Source organism: Oncorhynchus mykiss, chromosome 23 (assembly GCF_013265735.2).
Source record: "Oncorhynchus mykiss isolate Arlee chromosome 23, USDA_OmykA_1.1, whole genome shotgun sequence".
Lineage (NCBI taxonomy): Eukaryota > Metazoa > Chordata > Actinopteri > Salmoniformes > Salmonidae > Oncorhynchus > Oncorhynchus mykiss.
Genome location: NC_048587.1, coordinates 48,696,350 through 48,718,294, shown reverse-complemented (window position 1 = coordinate 48,718,294; position 21,945 = coordinate 48,696,350). Strand labels below are relative to the sequence as shown.

At 41.4% G+C, this 21,945-nt stretch overlaps 2 protein-coding genes across 7 annotated transcripts; both read right to left on the bottom strand.

Moving 5' to 3' along the window:
- Positions 1-3,287: 3,287 nt before the first annotated feature.
- LOC110502906 (TOM1-like protein 2) lies at positions 3,288-18,646 on the bottom strand. 4 transcript variants are annotated; one of them, XM_021581250.2, is made up of 16 exons: positions 18,508-18,646; positions 17,875-18,004; positions 17,054-17,138; positions 16,122-16,350; positions 15,184-15,318; positions 14,856-15,038; positions 14,593-14,709; positions 14,245-14,378; positions 14,048-14,096; positions 13,700-13,708; positions 12,677-12,839; positions 12,412-12,535; positions 12,147-12,228; positions 6,744-6,803; positions 6,193-6,229; positions 3,288-6,116 (listed from the first exon to the last, which is right to left on the bottom strand). In XM_021581250.2, exons 2-16 carry the CDS (start codon positions 17,924-17,926, stop codon positions 5,974-5,976), a joined length of 1,602 nt encoding a protein of 533 aa, XP_021436925.2. In that variant the 5' UTR covers positions 17,927-18,004; positions 18,508-18,646; the 3' UTR covers positions 3,288-5,973. The 4 variants fall into 4 exon arrangements, with proteins under 4 accessions (XP_021436925.2, XP_036816563.1, XP_036816566.1 ...); XM_036960668.1 differs by lacking the exon at positions 18,508-18,646 and having other exon boundaries at positions 3,288-5,795; positions 5,967-6,116; positions 17,875-18,083; XM_036960671.1 differs by lacking the exons at positions 6,744-6,803; positions 18,508-18,646 and having other exon boundaries at positions 17,875-18,083.
- LOC110502908 (ATP synthase mitochondrial F1 complex assembly factor 2) lies at positions 18,261-21,875 on the bottom strand. 3 transcript variants are annotated; one of them, XM_036960672.1, is made up of 9 exons: positions 21,707-21,875; positions 21,379-21,509; positions 21,222-21,266; positions 20,964-21,112; positions 20,689-20,786; positions 20,447-20,527; positions 20,171-20,283; positions 19,838-19,953; positions 18,261-19,696 (listed from the first exon to the last, which is right to left on the bottom strand). In XM_036960672.1, the coding sequence occupies exons 1-9, from the start codon at positions 21,850-21,852 to the stop codon at positions 19,559-19,561; spliced, it is 1,017 nt and encodes a 338-aa protein (XP_036816567.1). In that variant the 5' UTR covers positions 21,853-21,875; the 3' UTR covers positions 18,261-19,558. The 3 variants fall into 3 exon arrangements, with proteins under 3 accessions (XP_036816567.1, XP_021436929.1, XP_021436930.1); XM_021581254.2 differs by having other exon boundaries at positions 20,964-21,115; positions 21,379-21,870; XM_021581255.2 differs by having other exon boundaries at positions 21,379-21,870.
- Positions 21,876-21,945: the final 70 nt, after the last annotated feature.

Genomic DNA, 21,945 nt, shown 5'->3' with positions numbered 1-21,945 from the left:
AAAAACATTTTTTGTCTATAATTTAACATTATATATATATATATATATATATGTATATATATATATATATATATATATATATATCATCTTCAAATAATATTTTTGCGGGAATGATTTTGCCGAAGATTGTATCAATATGTTCATTGTTGGACATAAAACACTGCAAAAACACCAGGAAATCAGCTCCAAGTGATTTTAATTTAACCTCCTAGAGTCGAAGTGACATCACAAAAAAATCCCAATAAAATGTGTCAGTTTAAGCTAGAGTTCAGTTGTTTTTTTGCATTGGATGCATCTCAATCCACTGCATCCGCCAGTGTCACACTTCCGCATCCGCGGTGAAAGATGGCAAAGCTAGAGCGGTCTTTGTGAGACCATGAGACATCCTGAAATCGGTCTTCTCACGTAAACATCTGTAGCGTACGAATGGTTTGACCTACAAACTAAACTACTACCAAGCAATGGAAAGGGGAGACTCTCACAAAAACGATGGTGTTCTCCGTTTTGCTCTACGACCCCCACAAGTGTCACGGTACCGGTTTTAAAAAACTAATGGAAGGATGAAGGTGATTTTGTGCATAATTGAAACACGTGATCGTATACAAATTTAAGCAAGGTTTAAAGTTATTATGTTTTAGACAAACATATCTGTTTGGGTTTTCTGTGTTCAATTTGCAGTCTACAAAGTATTTGTAATTATGTCCCGGCCCCCAACCATCTGTTCCAGAAAAAAATCATCCCGAGGCTGAATCTAGTTGATTATCCCTGGCCTATGCTCAGACTGCTCCCTCTACACACATACTTTAATCAAGAGCTCTATGATTTTAATAATGTAATTGATTATTAGGACATCTCTATCTATTTCAATCACTGATTACGCAGAGGCAGCTTTCCTCTCTCTCAGATCGATGTCCTGTTACCACTATCACATTACTGGACAATACGGAAGTCTTCAATGCAGTACTCGATCGCATGTGGCATGATCACATGTAAAAACATGGTTTCGAGGTTTTCATAGACTCTGGTTTTCATAAAGGTTTTGAATCTTCTAGTTATTATAATGAAAGTGTTTTGGCGGGGTCACTTAAATCATTCACATTTTCCAAAAATGTCAGATTATAGTAAATTATAGCGTTGAAATGATGAGAATGGATTATTATACAAGATTGAGATAATTCAGTAAATAATTAATCAAATATGAAATATGAACACACTGCAAAATACATGTACATTGCCATAAAATTTCGCAACAAGAAGAACAAACATCCATCTAATGCAACAATATATTATTACTAAGATTTACCTTCCAAAGTGAAATCCACACGTTATGGAATAGAACAGAATAGAATTTGTGGACAAGTGTCTACACATTGTCAGCAAGCTTGTGCAAAGCAACAGTTGTGCAATAGGACACGCCCATATTTTTGACCGGGAAAATGCAGCAGGCAGTATGGAGCAGAATGTGAGGAGCCAGTTATGCTCCAGATGAGGTGATCCTAAACAACCAATGGGAGAGCCCCTAGACTACTGGCGGTTAGGTCCTGCCCCCCTAAGGAAGAATACGGATGATAGAGAGCCATGGGGTGAGGATTGGAGGGAATGCAGTGTTTCCACAGCAAGGTGAATGGTTACTGTAGGTCAAATTAGACTAGAGTTCTGTATGTGAGGCAGAAGCCATGAAAAGGTTTAATTCTGTTCCACAGTACACTAATGTACAGTAATGTACTTTGTTTTATTTATTTGCAAGCATATGTAATCATGCACAGCCAAAACTGCACACAAATGTATCAGACAAATTGATACAGTCTAGACTCAACATAAGTATATATACAGCATTAAACTATATACTGTAAGAAAAAAAACCAAAGGGATAAAGTTGGAGCAGATTACACTGCTATAGCGTTTTATTGGTGTTCAACACATGCATGAGTCAAACAATAGTCAAACAAGTGAGCTCCAAAAGTATTGGAACAGTGACACATTTGTTGTTGTTTGGGCTCTGTACTCCAGCACTTAGGATTTGAAATGATACAATGACTACGAGGTTAAAGTGCAGACTGACAGCTTTTTAATTGAAGGATATTTCCATCCATATCGGGTGAACTGTTTAACAACTAAACACTTTTTGTACATAGTTCTCCCATTTTAGGTGACCAAAAGTATTGGGACAAATTCACTTGTGTATCAAAGTACTAAAATGTTAAGTATTTAGTCCAATATCCATAGCATGCAATGACTACATCAAGCTTTTGACTCTACACATTTTTTGGGGATGCATTTGCTGTTTGTTTTGGTTGTGTTTCAGATTATTTTGTGCCCAATAGAAATTAATGGTAATTAATGTTGTGTCATTTTGGAGTGACTTTTATTGTAAATAAGAATATAATATGTTTCTAAACACATCTACATTAATGTGGATGCTACCATGATTATGGATATTCCTGAATGAACTGTGAATAAAGATGAGTGAGAAAGTTAGAGGCACAAATATCATACCCCCAAGACTTGCTAACCTCTCACCATTATAATAACAGGGGAGGTTAGCATTTTTTTGGGAGGTATGATAACCACATCTGGCTTCTTCACTTGCGAGATCATCTGAGATCAGACACCTGGGCAGCTGATGAAACTAAGGAGTTTTTCTGTTAATAAAGTCCTTTTGTGGGGTAAAAAAATCTAAATTCTGATTGGTTGGTCCTGGCTCCCCAGTGGCTGCACCCCTGCCCAGTCATGTGAAAGCCATTAGAGCCTAATGAATGTATTTCAATTGTCAGATTTCCTTACATGAACTAAAACTCAGTAAAATGGTTGAAATTGTTGCATTTATATTTTTGCTCAGTATACTTCAATTGGGGCAGGCAGGTACAGTAGCTTAGTGGTTAGAGCGTTGGACTAGTAACCGAAAGGTTGCAAGATCAAATCCCCAGCTGACAAGGTAAAAAGCTGTCATTCTGCCCCTGAAGGCAGTTAAACCCACTGTTCCTAGGCCATTATTGAAAATAAGAATTTGTTCTTAACTGACTCACCTAGTTAAATAAAGGTTAAAAAAAATTAAAAAAAAATACACATAAGTGAATTTGTCCCAATACTTTTGGTCCCCTAAAATGGGATGACTATGTACAAAAAGTGCTTCTAATTTCTAAACGGTTTACCCAATATGGATGAAAACACCTTCAAATTAAAGTGTAGAGTACAGAGCCAAAACAACAAAAAGTGTCACTGTCCCAATACTTTTGAATCTCACTGTAACACAGTAAACAGCAGAAGCAGTAGGCACACATACAAACTCCCTTATAAAATACCCTTTATTTTTCACCATATACACATTATTTGTTCTAAGAGCAGGCTTCAAAGTGACCACCTGGCAAGCTAAGTCATACCTGCCTTGATTATACAATATAAGGTATAGAATCAAAGTTCCACTGAGCAAGCTAGATCAATATCAAGCTATATTAAACTATGTATACTGGATGGCACACATAGCAATACTTCTTCCCCCTGCAATACATCAGATGTACAGGCTTATAGCAGGGCAACCCTTCTACATGCACACACCATATTTCCATTCATAGAAGAGAGGGAAAACCTTTTCAGAATGTGCAATGTCAACACTTCTTTTAAAGTGTCTTTCAGAAGCGAGGTCATTTCTGACGCCTATGATGTTGGTTCATCATGTGCTAGGCTGTCCCATGGTGTGTATATGTGTGTATATATATATATATATAAGACAGAGGGGAAGATACAGTAACATGACTGCACTGCTTGTTCAACAAACCATGGAAAAACAAATTCAATAGGGTTATTTTCTTAGTTACAAACCAACGAGTGGACACTTGCCATAAATAGTGACCGGATTAATTTGCAACAACTTTAACGAATACATTTATACAATCTCTAACATTGAATCAGCATAAATCAGTGTAGGAAAAACTGTTGGAAGTCCATAAACGACCAAAACATGTTTAACACATGAAAAACCTTGATCGGTCTCATAAAGCAGTTCATGACTTCATTCTGCTTTGTAAAATAAAACTATTTCAAATACTGATAGAGCAGAAGAAAATACTAAATAAATTATTCCTACACTTGTCAATATTTCAAAATTCTCTGTTGATTACAGATATGTTAAACGTACCAACTCACTCAACTAGATCTTTTAATAATAACAAAACGGCAGGACTGTCATGTGTTTGTGATTATATGAAACAAGAAAGAGAATAAAGATTTCAGTACTCCATGTTCTTGCACATACCAGTAAAGCAGTGTTGTTTCTGAAAACATCAATGTCACCTTCGCTAAATGGTGAGAGCCTGGCTCCCACTCAGGCCATCCCTCTTTTCAGCACAGTCACTGTTTCTGATCAGCTGTTGAGACCATTGAGCTAACTGGCTAGCATCTGAGTGATGTGCCAGCACAGCCAGCGAGAGACAAGAACATGGTAGAGTTCAGGTGAAAATATAACATTGGACTCCCCAATCGGAGACCAAATGTCCCCTTCATAGTGTTCATAAACATCTCTTCCATAGGCTTATTTTTTACATCAACTAGACAAAACTTCAGTCCATTAATTCAGTTATTATTCAACACCAGACATACAATATTCAGTCTGCCTCCATATCTGTACTGAAAACCACATTACAGACTTTAGGTTTTAAAGTTATTGTTCTCATAAGACTAACACATTAGCACTTCTGACTGACTCTTACAGCATTATCAGCTACTCTATTCACTATGAATGTGATGCAATCATGCTTGGGCTCCACGACAATATCTGGTCTTTGGCTTCCCAACAGCATCGTACCTGTCCCAATATATGGATGAACAGAAAATCATTGTCAGGTCGATACTACTTATTTGTTCGTTAAAATAAAATGTTTTACACCTCAATAAACAACCATAGCAGTGCATTTAATGATTTAATGATTGTTGTCTTACTCTAAAAAACGTCAAATGACAATGAATAACCTGAAAATAAATCTCTACAAACTAATATTCTAGAATTCTACACACTCAAAAACAAAGTTAAATGGATAAAGTAAGACATCCAGTCAGGGGCTATAATGGACAATATAATATACTTGGAATTAAACACATCGTAAAAACAATACAATGATCCAGAATATTCCCCAATCATACATATCATGATATATTTCAATACTACCTGCCCTCGTCTGACCTATAAAAAAGGTTAACATGAACTGTCCCTGGACTTCATTTAGCTCCCTTTGGACTTCCCTTTCAGTCCGAGGAGGGATTGAAGGGTGGATGGATCTGTTAACACATGCAGTAGAGTAGGGGACGACTGGATAGGGATGGCTTCTTGCTGTCAGAACAGAGCAGAATATGTGTAGTGCTGTAGGCAGGGTACGTCTCATATTACCCTTCAGAGGAAGACCACCCCCCGGACAGAGTGAGCTGCTGGTTTATAAAGATGGCTGTTGATACTCCACAGTCCTTCTTACGCTGGAGAAAGTTCCAAACCAACTGTTAGATAGGGACTGTTGATTATGGGAATACATTGCAACCTTGTCCCTAATGAAGCTGGTTTCTTTCAACAAAAAAACAACAAACAAAAAAATGTACAATGCGTGGGGGTTCCCTTCGCATTGTAGTAAATTGGCAGAGAACATGAATATGTGTTACTGGGTAGCAGACATTTAGCTGATGGTAGACAGCTCCAGAGTGGGAGGATGAGAAAGTGGATTTGTCACAGACAACAGTCTGGGGACTCCAGGCACTGGTCAGGTCAGAAGTCAAAAGGTTAAGAGAGGTCTACTAAGCGAGGGGTTTCAAACCTCTCCTCGGGGACCCCCAGGCGTTCCATGCGTTTAGACTATTCCATGGCTAGCACACCTGATTCAACTTCTCAACTAATCATCAAGCCCTTGACTATGTGAATCAGTGGGCTAGTTCAGGGCTACAACATTGTGAAATGTCTGGGGGTCCCCGAGGAGAGGTTTGAAAACCACTAAACTAAGTGAACAGGGCGTCCTCTGGTCTTTCAGACTTCTTCTGGGGAGCACCGGTAGTTGCACCGGGATCACCACTAGGGGGTGAGGGGAGGCTGGGCACCGTCTCTGCTGCCTTCGCCCGCTCCTCCAGAAACTTGTCAAACTCTAGAAGGAGGACGAGAGGGATCAGAGGAAGCATATTATACATGCTAGCTACTAGAGGTGAATAAATGTTTCCTACCTTCACTGGTCACCCCCTCTTCGCCCTCCTCTCCTTGCTGTCGAGGAAGGAAAAGCATCATTGTGGAACTATCTTAAGAATAACCTGAATTCTGAATTTAAACTCCTGTAATATACTTTTACATTTTGACTTTTCATTTACCCAAAAGTGCTGATTGAAACACAACCAGACCCAGCATTGACAAGTTTCTGTGCTTAAAACCACCAACAGGATTACACCCACACAACGGCGGATCCCCCATTTCACTTCAACAAACACACAGTATTACTACATATTCGTACATCAAATTAAATGTTAAGACAAAACCACCATGCACCAAAGAGGACAGAAATCATCCTTTGTTCCCTGCCAGGACACACCATTACTTAAGACTACACAGAAAGCTACAATGGATCAGAAACGTGATTGGTCAAAGATGAGGAAATGTGTTGAAAGACAAAGAAAGTGGAATGTGTTAGTTAGATTTCTGAAGAACAAGAGGAGTCCAAAAATGGAAGGATACAACAGGAAAAAGAGAAAAGAAAACAGGCAGAATAAAATCATAGTCTCACCACGTCAGTACACAGCCACTCCTCTATGTCATCCATGACAGAGGATTGGCCAATGGGAATCTACAGGGCAACGTCATGGACAAACAGCACCACAACAAAAATATCCACAGAAAAAAAAGAAAAACAAACCCAACTTAAATATAAAAATAACTGAAATAACACGAAAAGCAATACTTAAACCTAACATTTAATAAAAACGCAAACAAACCATTCGATAAATGGTACATAGACCTCTGCTACTGATTGATGACATGCAGTACCAAACACCATGAAACACTCCAACTAACACACAGCCATGTGAAAGCTTTGCAACGCCATGCAGTGACAGTCAATATGAAGAGGCAGCATCTTCCAAGCTGTATGAAAAACTGTGGGATGGGATGGCCATGCACTAGACTTTAATGTTAGAGTTGTTGTTAGGGAGAGAGGTTGTCTGCTCAAAACAACAAGCACAAACTACCACAGGTCAGCTAAAAAGATCTATCCCATCAAAAACAAATCTCTATATGAAATCCGTACTTCTCTGAGTGAGTGTAAGCTTGGGATCAATGGTTAGAGCAGAGGCCAACAGTAAACACACACGTGCCAATGGTGGAAAATAATGTATTGCCCGTAGGGCTGACCCAATTTAGTCGACTGGTCGATTGTGTGGCTGTTGGTCGACGGAGAGACCCGTCTCATTCTCGCCTGTCTGTGGCCTAATCCATTGTGGAGGCCGTGGGGATGGTACAGTCCATCACTAAGACATATGTGCTACAGAAATTGTATATAGTTATATTATGCAAGAACAAAATGGTGCAAGGTTAATAATGATTTATTATTATTTTATAACAAATGTTTGCAGAATTGTGTGGTTAATTACTATTAACATATAATGCCAAACATCCCCTTTCATTTAACTGTATCTGCCATATTTTTTTGCAGACAGCACACGCGAATCTGTCTAACTGTTGCCTAAGACTTAACTACTGCTACATACGGTAGCTACTTGAAACTCTTATTAGGTCTAATTAAAGGCAAAATGTCAAAGAAGTCTGCAGTATGGCAACATTTCATTGTAGTAAAGGATGACACCAAAAAAGTGGAATGCGAACTCTGCCAACAGCGGTTTGCTTACCATAGTTCGACAACAAATATGACATACCACTTGAAAACAGTAAGTTAACCTCCTTTGTTTTTCTAGTTGCATGCTAAAACATTGACAGGTGTTATATGATTGAAAAAAGAACATTACCAGATTTAATAGGCCTATTACAATGTAATAACATAATATTAGCATACAGAATTTAAAATGTACTTTGTGTATTTCTAGGCGCATCCCCAGTACAGCGCCTCCACTGCTAGCTCAGGTTTAACCACCTTGGACCAAAAGCCCCACATCTCAGAAAAAATAAAACAAGAGATAACCGATGGTATCGTGGACTTCATTTCCCTGGACATGAGGCCCGTTAACCTGATAGAAGGCGTGGGATTTAAGAAGATGCTGAACATCTTGGAGCCTGGTTACACCGTTCCCAAGAGAGAGACTGTTATGCATGCTCTGACTGCCAAATATCATAACACAAAAGAGAAGGTTTTGGAGTCGATCCAAAACAGCCAGGCAGTAAGTTTTACAACCGACATGTGGACCTCCCTGAGAATGGAGTCTTACATGACCATCTCTGCCCATTTCATTACCAAGGCCTGGAGACCGCAGTGTCTTGTGCTGGAGACAAAACAAATGGAGGAGAATCCCACCACAGCCAACATTGCAGAGAGACTAGGAGAAGTTGCAGACGCATATGAAATCCCAGGATGTAAAAGGGTTGCTTTGGTACATGACAACGCTGCAAACATGGTTTTGTGTGCAGATATACTGAGGCAGGAAGCGGAATGGGCAGACGTTAAAGGAGTCAGATGTACCGGGCACACCTTACAGCTGTGCATCAATGCCGCTCTTGAACAAGACCCCATCTGTCGCACTGCGGCTGCAGCCAGACACCTCACGGCTCATTTTAAGAAGGAAGCCAGAAAGGGACTGAAGCAGAAACCACAAAAGGTGGCTGAACACCTCCTGACCCAAGACGTTTCCACGCTGTGGAACTCTTCTCGGAGAATGCTAGAGTGTCTGCTAGAACATAGATGGCCAATATCCGACGTGCTCTCCAGCCCCAACTACACAGAGAAAAGGGAACCCAGCCTTGATCTCACCACAGCGCAATGGAACATGGCAGAAGATATTTGTAATGTGCTGAAGCCTATGGTCACCCTGATGGAGCTGCTGTCTGAGGAGGACAACACATCTTTATCTGCAACCTTACCCATGCTGGCCCATCTCAAACGCCGCCACTTAGCCGTGGCGGAGGACGACAGCCCTGCCACTAAGAGTCTCAAAACAAAGCTGGTGCAGGAAATTGACAGAAGATGGCAGCTCAACGACCAAATATTTGACGGTAGTCTTTACATCCAAGCAGCAGTCATAGACCCCCGCTTCAAGCTGCTTTCCTTCCTTGACGTTGCAAAACGGCATGAAGCCTATGTCAACCTGTCCCAGCTGGCCGACAGTTTGAGCGCGTCACAGCTAGAGGAGCCAGGGCCCCATGAGAGAGAACGAGACAACTCTACATCCACGGAGGAAGAAGAGGAACCTGCACAAAAGAAAAGGAAAACGGACAAGGAGCGAGAGATGGAGATGCTCATGTGTGGAGATGAGGAAGAGAAAGAGGATCAACGGGATAGCAAAGAAGAAATTAAGGATTATCTCCAAGATAGAACGAAAGTCAACGGTGGACCGCTAGCTTGGTGGGGAAAAAATGAGGACAGGTATCCGAAGCTGGCAAGAGCAGCGAAATACCTCTTCTCCATCCCGGCGACCTCTACTCCATCAGAGCGGATCTTTTCCAAGGCAGGGCTTATATTCAATAAAACCAGGAGCTGCCTTCTGTCCGAAAATATTGACAAGCTGGTGTTCCTGTCTCATAACTTGAAAAGATTGGGGAAGTAGGGTAATAAATGGCAGCCCAGGTCTATGTGAGGAAGTTAAGTAAGCCAGTCCGATACAGCTGACAAGAGAGACGACTAAGCTATTATGCAGGCGGATTAACGTTTGGAATTGTGCAATAGTCTATGCTTAATAGTCTATGCTTTTTGCAAGAAGCCTAGGCCTAAATATGCCATTTTATGTTCAGCATTAGAGATCATAAGCTGCTGTTGAAGGTGACTTAAATAGCCTACTGTTGTGATGGGCCACAACTTGTTCTTCGTTTATTTTATTAGTTACTAAACATAATATATTTACTGTAATACTGTTCAATTACTGTGTCCTCAGAAAGTATTCACACCCCTTGACTTTTTCCACAGTGTGTTACAGACTGAATTTAAAATTGATTAAATTGAGATTTGTCGTCACTGGCAAACACAAAAATACCCCATAATGACAAATGGAATTATGTTATTCAAAATTTTTAACAAATTAATTGAAAACGAAAAGCTGAAATGCCTTGAATCAATAAGTAGTCAACCCCTTTTTTATGGCAAGCCTAAATAAGTTCAGGAAAAAAATTGGCTTAACAAGCCACAAGTTGCATGGACTCACTGTGTACAATAAGAATTTAACATCATTTTTTTTTATGACAAACTCATCTCTGTACCCCATACATACAGGTCCCTCATTTGAGCAGTGAATTTCAAACACAGATTCAACCAAAGACCAGGGAGGTTTTCCAATGACTAGCAAAGAAGGTAGATGGGTTAAACAAATGTTTAAAGCAGACATTGAATATCCACTTGATCATGTTGAAGTTATTAATTCCACTTTGGATGATGTATCAATACCCCTAGTCACTACAAAGACACAGGCGTCCTTCCTAATTCAGTTGCAGAGGGATTTCACCAGGAAGCCAATGGTGACTTTATAACAGTAAGAGCTTAATGGCTGTGATAGGATAAAACTGAGGATGGATCAACAACATTGTAGCTACTCCACAATACTAAACTAATTGACAGAGTGTAAAGGAAGCCTGTACACAATAACATTTGAAAAATCAAAAAAAATCAAAAACATGCATCCTGTTTAAGGCACTAAAGTAATACTGCAAAAAGTGTGGCAAAGCAATCCACTTTTGTCCAGAATACAAGTGTTATGTTTGGGGTAAATCCAATACATTACTGAGTACCACTCTCCATATCCTCAAGCATAGTGGTGGCTGCATCATGTTATGGGTATGCTTATAATTGTTAAGGACTGGGGAATTCTTCAGGATACAAAAAAAAAAAAAAATGGATCTAAGCACAGGCAAAACCTTAGAGGAAACCTGGTTCAGTCTGCTTTCCACCAGATAGTGGGAGATTAATTCCCCTTTCAGTAGGACAATAAACTAAAACAAGGCCAAATGTATTTTCAATTTGCTTACCAAGAAGACGCTGAATGTTCCCAATTTAAAATGCAGATTTTTGGGGGGGAAAACAGGTTTTACATTTTAATTTCGAGAAAAGGATACAGACAAATAATAACTTACAAATGGGAAAATGTACAAGGTTAAAGTGGGTCTTGCAGAGGTGCACTTCTTCTGGTGCAATCCAATCAGACTTAGGGCCATGGCCATTCATACTGTACTGAATACCACTGTGACAGTTAAGCTAGCAGCATGGTCAATCCGGCATCTGCATTGGCCGTACAGCATTTACTGCGATGCTGCCTTTGCAGAAGTCTGGGCATTCATACTTCTTGCAATTCGCAGAATTGTGGTAAAGAAAGTTGTCAAGGAAGGGAGTTTGTGTTTATACAGCACGTACAGCTCCCACCTACCATTCACATCAATGCGGAGCCTTACAGAGCCCTCTGTAATGTTACAACATTTTGGAGGTGCTTGATTTGGCTTCCACAGACCTCAGGCGGCTCTGCAAATGCTCCGTACTGAGTATCTGGACCGCATTGCCAGATCAAGCATAAAAACCAGCTTTTTAAATGTGAATATGTTCAATTAAAACTGTACTCTTTCTGTTACTGTATAATTAATTTCCTAGTATTTTCCTCACTTCATTAGGTTGTTACTACTGCTGCTCTACTTACTGTATGGTTGAAAATTTAAAGTAACATTGTTCACTTTATTTATTATTTTATTTTCTTCTGGTTATCTTGATCTCGGGCTCCCTTTTTAATCATTAATGTGTCTTAATTATTTCATCAATCAGTGCGCTTAAAGAATCAGACAAGCGCAGTGCATATAGTTAATTTTATTCAAACACATAGGGTGTGTATATATGAAAAAATACACGTTTTAAGAACAGAAGACTCTCAGTCGACCAAGATTATTTTTTGTTGGGGACAGCCCTATCTGACAGTAACAGCACACCACATGGAAAAGTTAGTGATCATTAGTGATGTTAGCGCACTTCTAAAGGTTGACCAGCCACAATACTCACTCCTCCTGCAGGCTGCTGCCTGACTTCCAGAGTAGGAGGCAGCTCAATCCCACCTACAGCATTAAGGTCCTCTATAGGAGCTCTGCCAGGATAGAGGTAATGACCAGGAGGACAGCAAGTTATAAAACATTCAGATTTCAAATGTATGGTGCAGAACAGACACTGTCAGTCATGTAGAAAAGCTAATTGTGTATGCTCTATTCATTACAAGCCTAGGAGGTAGGGGCTGTCTCTGAACAGGAGAACATGTATGATGTGTTCTTACATGACGAGTGTCTCGGTGGTCAGTGGCAGAGCTCCAGTCCTGGTCTGGGCAAACATGTCAAAGTCGTCCTGAGGCTTACAGCTGGGCAGAGAGCTCAGAGTGCTGGTCACACTGGCACCCACGTCTGAGGAACAACAAAAAGACAGCCGCCATATAAATTACCTGGCAAACAGTTCAAAGAGAACAAAATGCTTCAGCACTGTTAAAGTAGATTATATTTTTACTAAATAGACTTCGGTGTAGAGTAACAGTCTAGAGGACATACCGAGGACGGCCAGCCGAGAAGCGAGGGAGGCAGGTGAGGAAGGACGTTCGGCAGGGGTGGTGAAGGACGGAGGCGTGGCGGTGGAAGTGACCATGTTGCTGACGACAGCAGGAGATCCAGGGCCCAGGTCTATAAGGTTGTCCTCTGTAGCCTCACTGAGAACCTGGGATCCAGGGATGACAGAGGGGGAAAGAGAGAAAGAGACCCATTGAAGACAATGTAAGACCACTCTTTTAGGAGCCATTCCGAAACAGAATGCTAATTCCATTTTCCATTACTACAAACGAGTCCTGAAGTAAGGGGACAGGGATTACAGAAAGGGCTCTGACATTTGGCTTCAGTTTTGTTCATCAATTTGACTAACATCAACATGATTACCTTGAACAGCAAGGTACAGGCAAATAAAGCACGTGAGAGGTCAGGGAATATCATAGGAAAACATTAATCTGCCCATGAATGAGGAAAAGTTGTTGTTTGTGGGACTTTTTCTGAAGGGAGGGGTAGGTACTCAGCCAGAATGGGTTAGTGAGAGAATTGCAATAATACAATTTCTTGTGGGGAAGAATGAGCTGTTTGGTGTGTCTGTGATATTATCATTTATTTATGAGCAGTGACCACAGTAACCATGCAATGACCTTTGCACTGGGTGGGTGTTTTTTATTCTGGCTGCGAAAGAGAATAATCTTTCCTCTTGAGAATGATGGGTGGTGGTGGGGAAGGGGTTGGTGCATCTTTAGACACAGGTAGATGTTATCCCTTAGGCACAGATCTAGGATCAGTTTACCCTCCCTGAATCCCAACTTTAACCATACGGGGAGGAAACCCACCAGGCCGTAGATCAGTGTCTAGTTGCAACTACTCCCAGCTTTAGACTGTCTCTGTGTCAGTTAGTGAGGGGAGTGGGTGGTTAAAACGTGCCACATGGAGAAAACGGGATGTACAGGGTCCATATAGTTCAGCCATGTGTTAACAGTGGCCACCTTGGGTCCAAATATTACTTATTGGGGCGACTTTCATACTTGCCTGCCTCAGCTAGACATAGAGACAAACAGAAAGGAGAAAGACCATGAAAATCATTAACATGCCTGGGCAACACGCCACGGTCAGTGTGGACATCATATTAATGGTACGGTACGGACATCGACAGACGATCTAACATGCCTACATCTCTAGACAGAACAGTTGTATTTTAGACAGACTCGACAATGTTACAGACTGAGGAAATGTGAGAAACAGGCAAGCTATGGAAGACAAAGTACAGAAACTTCAACACAGAAATATGCGACAACCATGTACAAATAAGCAAGGGATGTCATTGTGTGTGTGTGTGGGGGGGTTACGTTCTATGGCTGTCTATGACTGCTAACTCACCCCATTATTGATACCCTGAGATGCTCTGCCTGACCGGTACCTCTCGTACCTGAGAGAGAAGCAAAATAACAAGTAGTCCATACCTGCTCACAACGACTATTACATGAAGTCATGCATGCCTCTCAGAGGAGAAAGGTGTTGAGACAGAAATGTTAGCCATCTCTTAGTGGTGGGTGGGTGTGTGTAAGCTAGCCTACCTGTCGTAGCGTAAGAAGATGTTGTTGAGGTCGTCGTTGACGTGCAGTAGTTCCTCTGTGACCTCCTCGTCAGACACACAGGAGATGAGCTCCACTATCCTCTGCTGCATGGCCCGGCACGTCCGGTTCAGCTCCTACAAAAAGCACAGGAGGGTTAGCCGTCAAAAGATATAGTGCTGCCCAGGCTGAAATGACTTGTTGATATTACAGATAGTTTCACCAGTACACCAGAAACAATGAAGTGGCCTCCGTAAAATAAAGCCTAGGAGTTTTCGCTTGTCATGACACGCCCAAGAAGCCCAGCCCTATTTACACGCTATAAGAATACCAGAGAGAAAGGAGTATGACCTGCAGGAGCTTGTGGTCCGAGGGGTCCTCCTGTCCAGGAACCATCTCTGTCAGCATCTCTGACATCACCTTTGTGTTGCCACGCACAATGTCCAGCTCCCTTCGCAGCCGGCAGATCTGAACAGGGAATACCATGTCAACTCCTCTCAGATCCAATTCCATGCACCTTAGAATGCAAGCTATCCAGAAGATTTTAAAGCCTTCTTACAAATCTGAGAAGGGATCAGATTGTGCAACTGGAACGGAAATTCACTCTCGCCTACCTGTTCAGGTGAAGGGTTGATAGACCCAGAGGCGCCAAGGTTGGGGACCTGCGGGGCGGAGTAGGTGGGAGGAACAGACGATGGGGCGGAGACAGCATGGGCAGGAGGCTGCTGTTGGGGTTGGGGGATAGGCTGGGCCAGGGGAGGGGCGGTGGCTTGGTTCTCCTCTGGGCCAGTCAACAGCTTTAAATGAAAAAAAGAAAAGAAGACTCAAACCCCAAAAAACTCAGATAAACTTGATGAAAAATGGCAGAACAACAGATGTATTTTCATACTCAATTTAGAGTAAGGAAATGCATGCAAATGGATGTGACAGTGGCAGTTGTACCCGCTGAGGTGTGTGGATGGGAGACAGGACATCCAGGTCCGACATTGGGAAATCTATACCCTTTCTCTTCAGCTCCTCATAGATCTGGACCACACCCGTCAGGTCTGGACTACTCCTGAACGCATCAGCCCACGCCTGGGAGACAGGAGGGAGGGAGAAAGCAGATGAGAAAGACAAGTGTTATATACACTGTATAATCTTCTCATGTTTCTCAGTGCAGTATTCATTAGGTGGTCAAAGTATTAAGGTCAGAGGTGTCAAAAAAAAAAAATGTAGGCTACCACAGAAGCTATTGCTTGCCGAGCAAGGAAGCATCTTTGGTGTATCATCATTACACATACATCTTTGTGAGAAAACTGTGCTGTGTTTGTAATATAACACTTGCACGAGGTGAGAAACCATTCAGTTCATTGCGGTCAGGTCTCTGTTTTGTGTTACAGTACTTGTACAAGATGATAGGAACAGAGTCTGAGCCAAAAACCGTATGGTTCCTCATTGCTGTCAGGTCTGTGTGCTCTAGCAGACATCAACAGCCACCATGTCAGCGGGAAACTAGAAGCCACCTGAGGTAATCGGCCAGGGTTACCCGAGATCCCCATGGTAAACAGAGGACCAGTGGCCTGGCTGCAGGTAGCACACCAGCAAGACGCTGCCTGGTTAACACTGCAGCTACATGTAACCAAACACCCTCATCCACTGCCTCAGTATGTAGCCTATACCATACAGTACATTCTCAAAGCACTTGCCATACAGTATACTTCCTCAAATGACTCCCATTTTCTCAAGGACAATCTATCATCATCTCCTCAGACAATTCTGTCAGAATACTCAATGAAAGCTGGTTATATTACTCAATATTACTCTATTACTCAAGTCATCAAATATAAAGGAAAACATGTCATGCATACACATTCACACAAGTGTGTGTGATCCTTTACCTGGATCAGTGAGAGCACTTTGTCTTGTACGATAGTGGGAGGGTTGTTTTTGGGAGAGATGATTTTCACAAGCACGCCGTCTATGAAGTCCCTGCTGGTGATGAGGGCATGAAAACGATGCCCACAGTTCTTCACACATGTCTCCAGGACGGTCAGTGCCAGCATCACCTCCCTGTAGTTCTTGTTCCCGTTCAGCCTCTTCTTCATGGCCCTGACGGCATCCTTGGGCCTGCAGCAACAACACACAGAGCAGAGCACAGGGTCAGAGAGGGAGGAGACAGACACATGATATGCATGATACACAAAACATATAGTCTACTGTGTAGTAACAATGTAGTAACAGCACCACCAAGCATAATTTCTCCATGTTGACTGAAATAATGTTAGTAACACTTTACTTAAACTCTTTAACACTCAATGTTTTACTTACATGGTCTAATAGAGGGCTCTAGTTTAGGTTACACTATAATGCAGATAACAAATCAATCGTACTGTGATAGGTAGGTGTGGCCTTGAATTCTTCATATAGGGCTTTATCAAATCTTTATCAAATCTCATACTTTGAGATAAACTGGGAGTAGGGGCAAATCAACATACCCTAACTTCCCACCCATTTATCAAACAGAAACAGGCAATGGCTTTCAACACTTTCACAAACAAGGTTAATGGACCAGATTGCCACCCAAGCCTTAGATAGTAGAAGAGCACTTGGAGCAAATCCATCCTCAAGTCCATTACTGCTTCTGATAAGACAAGTATTTGATAAGCGGCAAACAAAGCCAGAGATCTTCAACAAGAAAGCGTGGTCATATTCACATGTAGGTCACTAGGGACAAATGGAGTCAAACTTCACATAGCTCCAGAAGAGGTGTAAAATGTGTTTTTGACTTCATATTATTCATTGGCATAGTTGAAAGCTATTTTCTACTTACCCATCCTCAGTTTCATTTATGATGTCACATATTTCCATATTGAGGGTCCAGTCCTCACTCTGAAGGGAGCCATCAGTGGCTCTCTCTAAAGAAGACAGAACATTACATTTCCTCTTGTCAGAGCAGTAGAAAAATATTGTAATTTGAAAACAATATATTTTTCATGACTTTAATGATCACACACTAACTTGTCAGCTAGCTAATTGTCTCACAACCACTGTCAACTCTATACTGGGGAACAGACAGGTAGTGCTAACTAGCTAGTTGCCCACACTCGTACTGGGGAGGGCTGGTTATTGCGGCTTAGGACAACTGCACCCAGGTCAGTGATCCAGTTGTATCAGTTGACAAATGTATGGCAAACGACAGACATGGTTCAATCGAATAGTTAGCTAGCCAGCTACAATCATTCGCTAGTAAGCCAGTTAGCGCAACCAGATACAGTACAGACCGTAACCTAGCTAGCTTGGTTGGTAACTAGCTAGTTTAGTAGTGGGAATGAATACAAGTTAGTTGACGTTAGCTATAGCAGGCTAGCGATACAACATACTGTTCCAGATCCCCACCACGAACTAGCAAGATTACCACCAACTATTGTTTATGTGTATATACACATAGCTAGTTAACATCTTTATTGCCAACCAGCCTGCAAATAACCAAAATAATAGCAAGTCAGCCAGGCTTCGCTAATAAGTGGATCGATAGCCAAAGAGCTTAAAAGACGATAGCAAGTAAGAATCAAATGTCAATGCGATTCAAGAACGTGAAACACGATTATCTGACGTTTCCTTTCAATCACAGTTTATTTTATAAAAACTTACCAATGCAATGTCCCACAGGAGTGCTGTATGGATTTCCCAAAAGGAACTCCATCTTGATCGGCAACAAACAATTTGTACGAAGTCACCAGTTCATGGGAAAGGCACAAGTAAGCCCCGCCCGCATGTCAATCTGATTGAGCAACATTAACATCTATCTTTACATTATTATTGTAAATAAATGACAACCAACAATAAAACCTACTCATTTTGGTTTTAGGTTTTTTAAACTTAATAGGATTTTACAATCTGTGCAGTGGACACAATCCAATGTAAACCCTTGAGAAAGTATGTTTACATAGCAACCTTCTCACGTCAACAAGACAATAATTCAATGAATTTACAATAAGATTTCAAAATGTTTTCTAACAAAAAAAATACAAAAAGTGTTTCCCCATGTCATTTTTATTCTAATGCATTTAGGGTTTGATGCAAAGTTGTTAGACAAAAAAGCTGGTATATATGTCCCTGCTGTGCATGTAACAAACATAATTGAGTCAGTTTGACCCATTGATATATTTGTTCAATTTCTACTGAAGCAAAATAGTAAACTTTGTACAAGCTAGTCACCACATAATAAATACAGTGGGAGTGGGTGAGACGTCTGGGCAGAAACAGACAGAGGGTAACACTTACCGTTTCCATAAAAACATCCGACGTTCCAAAAAGTCACTGATGACTGAGGTACCTAGCTAGGTTTTCATCCAATTGGGAACAGATTTTCATACGAATATTCAAAAATCTGCATAAGAACAAAATACGCATTTTCCCACCCAGAGATATGGTTCCATCAATGACGTAGATGCGTGATGACATAACGCACCTACCCGTTGCGTTAAATTCCCATGTACCGAATAACAAAAACAAGTTAAATTGGTTTCAATCGAATTTTCAACTCTACTGATAGTTCTCTCACAAAACAATGTGCGTTTATAGCGAGTGTGCCCACTCTGGTATTGGCACGTGCGCTCTAGCAAACAGCACGTGCGGATAGGCCATTGTACATGACGAGATTATTTTGTGTCAAACAGCAGCCAAGCATCGATGATCATGTCACCAGAATAAAACCCTCTATATTAATTGGAAAGGGGCATCAATTGAGATAATCACCTTATTTAATCCGTAGCCCAATAGAGTGGTTCCCAAATTTACATCGATATGATGGTTAATATATCAATACTTAAAGTAATTTCCACCAACGTTTCTCATGTAATTAATTTGACAGATACAAAAAGATCCCAACTTGTCTATCATATTGTGTTTTGTCGACATTTGTAAAGTTTGCAGACAAATGTTCTGTTTCCATCAAACCTGCCATGATAGTTTTGTCCCAGGTGTACTTTACTCCCATAAAAAGGTTGGATGGAAACCTGGTTAGTGATTCAAAACACATGTAGAAGAGATGATCATCATACTTGGCTGTACTTTACAGGGAAGGAGTGGCAGAGGAGACAGTTCCTCTTTACTGAAATTAATCATCACAGGACGTTTTATAAACTGCAGATTATGTCACGGACCTGGGTAGATAAAATATGTGTTTTTGTTCCACCAAGGACAACGCCAGAGATAAATTCAAGTCCTAATGAGTTGGGATTTCTTCCCAGTCAGAGGCCAGTACACCGCCTTTGTTGTCTTTGCTCTTAGAGTGCTGTCTGAGCTTGTATGTTTGACTCAGGGAAGCGCCTCCTTAGTCTTGCATGAGTTTGCGTTTGACCGTTGAACTCTCAGAGGAGAAATGTACAAACAGAGCCCCTGCTGCTGTACGTGCTCTCAGCTCATACAGGTCAACATCATGAGCCCACTCTACATTTCCCCAATGCCCGATCTGTGGAGAGGGGAAAGAGAGTGGGGGGGAAAATAAATCATTAGTAAGAGAGGAAGACAGAAACAGACAGGGAGATTGAATACATAGCCAAGATGCTTTTCTAATCTCTGTATGTGCATTGATTATGTGGCGAGTTCATACCTGGAACTCCTCCTCTAGTCTTGACAGCAGCACAGCCTGCTCCACTGTAATGTGTTTGTCAATCAATGCAAATGCCAGCACCACAGACTTCAGCTGGGTGATCACATACTCCAGTCCTACACACAGAGGACACGCAAATAGTATTAGTGCAGTTGTGTACTCTATTTAACTGAGAGACTCAGCAATATGATGATGAACAGCGGTGCAACTTCTGAGGGTTCTCTCTCCATTGGTCTAGGCAAGAGGCTGATTCCTTTAGCACCCACACAGTTCAGAATTTGCACATGTGCACGGGATGGGAGTATCTCTAATTACACTTTTAGTTGTTTTTACCTGTCAGGGACCAGAAGTTATAGGAACCCAGGTGCTGGCGAAAAGTATTCATTGTTGCCTGTGGGATCTCTGGCCCCAGTATATTGGTAGAAGAGCCAATGACTACGTTGTACCTGCAAGAGGAAAACATTAATTCAAGTGCTCTCAAGACAACGCTACAAATCTGTTTCCCTCCTTTGCTGAAGATGACATGCAAATAAGTAGACATGTCCAGTGAACTTCTAGTAAGGTAATTTACAGCAAATGAGTCAATGATCATGTTAAAGTGAAACTAACCCCTCTTCAATCCATTTCAGCACAGGGTCCCATTCATTATTCTGAAGCTCCACTAAAGATGGAGGCTCCTCAACTCTGTAACTACAAGGAGACAACATAATCAGAGTTATAATTCCTACAAAATCACACGCATTAATGATCTGACGGAGAGAACCTGTGTATTATATTTGTCCTTTGTTAGGCAGGTTACTTTTATTCACCAGAAACTAAAACCCTATGCTACTACAAAGACCTCTGCGTACCAAATTGTGTCAGTCTCCAGATACTTGAGGGCAGCAGTGATTATTTGGTCCTTGCTGCGGAATGTAGGGTTATCGAGGGCTGTGTTGCAGAGAGTGGTCTGAAGTAGGAGAGAGAACAAATCTCAAATGGCACCCTTTTTCCCCCAATTAGTTTTAAATCAGTGCCCAAGTCAAAATATCTAATGAAAGTAGTGTCCTGTTTGGGGTACAGTGTGTCATTCCAGATACTGCCAACATGAAGCATCAAACAAAATAACTAAGGTAAAAGGTCATACCATATGCATGCTGTAGAACTTGAGCGTGTCTTTCTGAGTATCCCACTCATTCGCCACGGCAACGGCTAAGGCTTCGTTGGGGGCTGTGAACAGCTTTCCTCCTGGTGTCTTCAGTTTCCGTTGGTCCAGGTTGATCTCAAACATGCCACCTGCTGACCAAAAATCAAGGTAATGTTACAGTAAATTCTTGAATTCTTAGCACTCAGACTTATTTCAATCAAGAGAGAAAGTATCTCACTCGCCCGGTCCAGTACTCACCCTCTCCGTGGGATATGCTGACATCCTCGTAGAATTTCTTTCTTTCTGTTGATGACAGCATAACAAAGTCAACATGTCAAGAACTGTGCAACCTCCATGGTGCATATAGCCAGATATTTGATGAAAAAAGGTGATCAAATGGTGCACCTCCTCTTACCTGTGATAATGGAGTAATATTTTGAGTTCACAGAGAGTAGAGGGAGCGGCAGCTTGAGAGCTTGACTTCTTGGGCAGACAATGGGGGGAGAAAGGGCATGCCCCACACGACTGTGCAATCTCACAAGATTCCTCAGCATCGTGTCAGTGACAGAGAGTTATTAACAAACAGGTTTTCCCAATTCAAGTGGGGTTCAAAACTTGCATTAACGTTAGCTAGCAGGAATTATGAATGCCGGATATTGTCGCTATTCAAAATGTAGGAAACATTGCGGTCACTATAAGAAACGACCAAAGAGTAGTTGAAGGTTGACTAATCTAAGACTCACCATTTGGAGAAATACGATTGTATTTCCACACACCTCTCACTGCAATGCATCGCATCGCATCGCATCTCTACATGAGCGTGACCTTCCGTGTTTGACAGACCGCAGATTCGACAGAATTCCCAGATACATGGGAAACGTAGTTCCATAGTGGTTATAAAATCAACCAGAATGGAACAGTACCAGAGCGGGAAAAAACTACATCCGCACACTTCCCAGACAGCATTGCGCTAAATAAGCCA

Bases quoted from the DNA above. Each gene is read 5' to 3' on its own strand.
- LOC110502908 (XM_036960672.1), bottom strand. From the start codon at position 21,852: ATGGAACTACGTTTCCCATGTATCTGGGAATTCTGTCGAATCTGCGGT. The intron at 21,267-21,378 runs GTAAGAGGAGGT...TGTCATCAACAG, and splicing joins ATATTACTCCATTATCACAG to AAAGAAAGAAATTCTACGAG. The intron at 20,787-20,963 runs GTATGACCTTTT...CTCCTACTTCAG, and splicing joins AGTTCTACAGCATGCATATG to ACCACTCTCTGCAACACAGC.
- LOC110502906 (XM_021581250.2), bottom strand. From the start codon at position 17,926: ATGGAGTTCCTTTTGGGAAATCCATACAGCACTCCTGTGGGACATTGC. The intron at 15,039-15,183 runs GTACAACTGCCA...TTTCATTTAAAG, and splicing joins CCATCCACACACCTCAGCGG to CTGTTGACTGGCCCAGAGGA. The intron at 6,804-12,146 runs GTGAGTATTGTG...GTTGCCCTGTAG, and splicing joins GGCAGCAGCCTGCAGGAGGA to ATTCCCATTGGCCAATCCTC.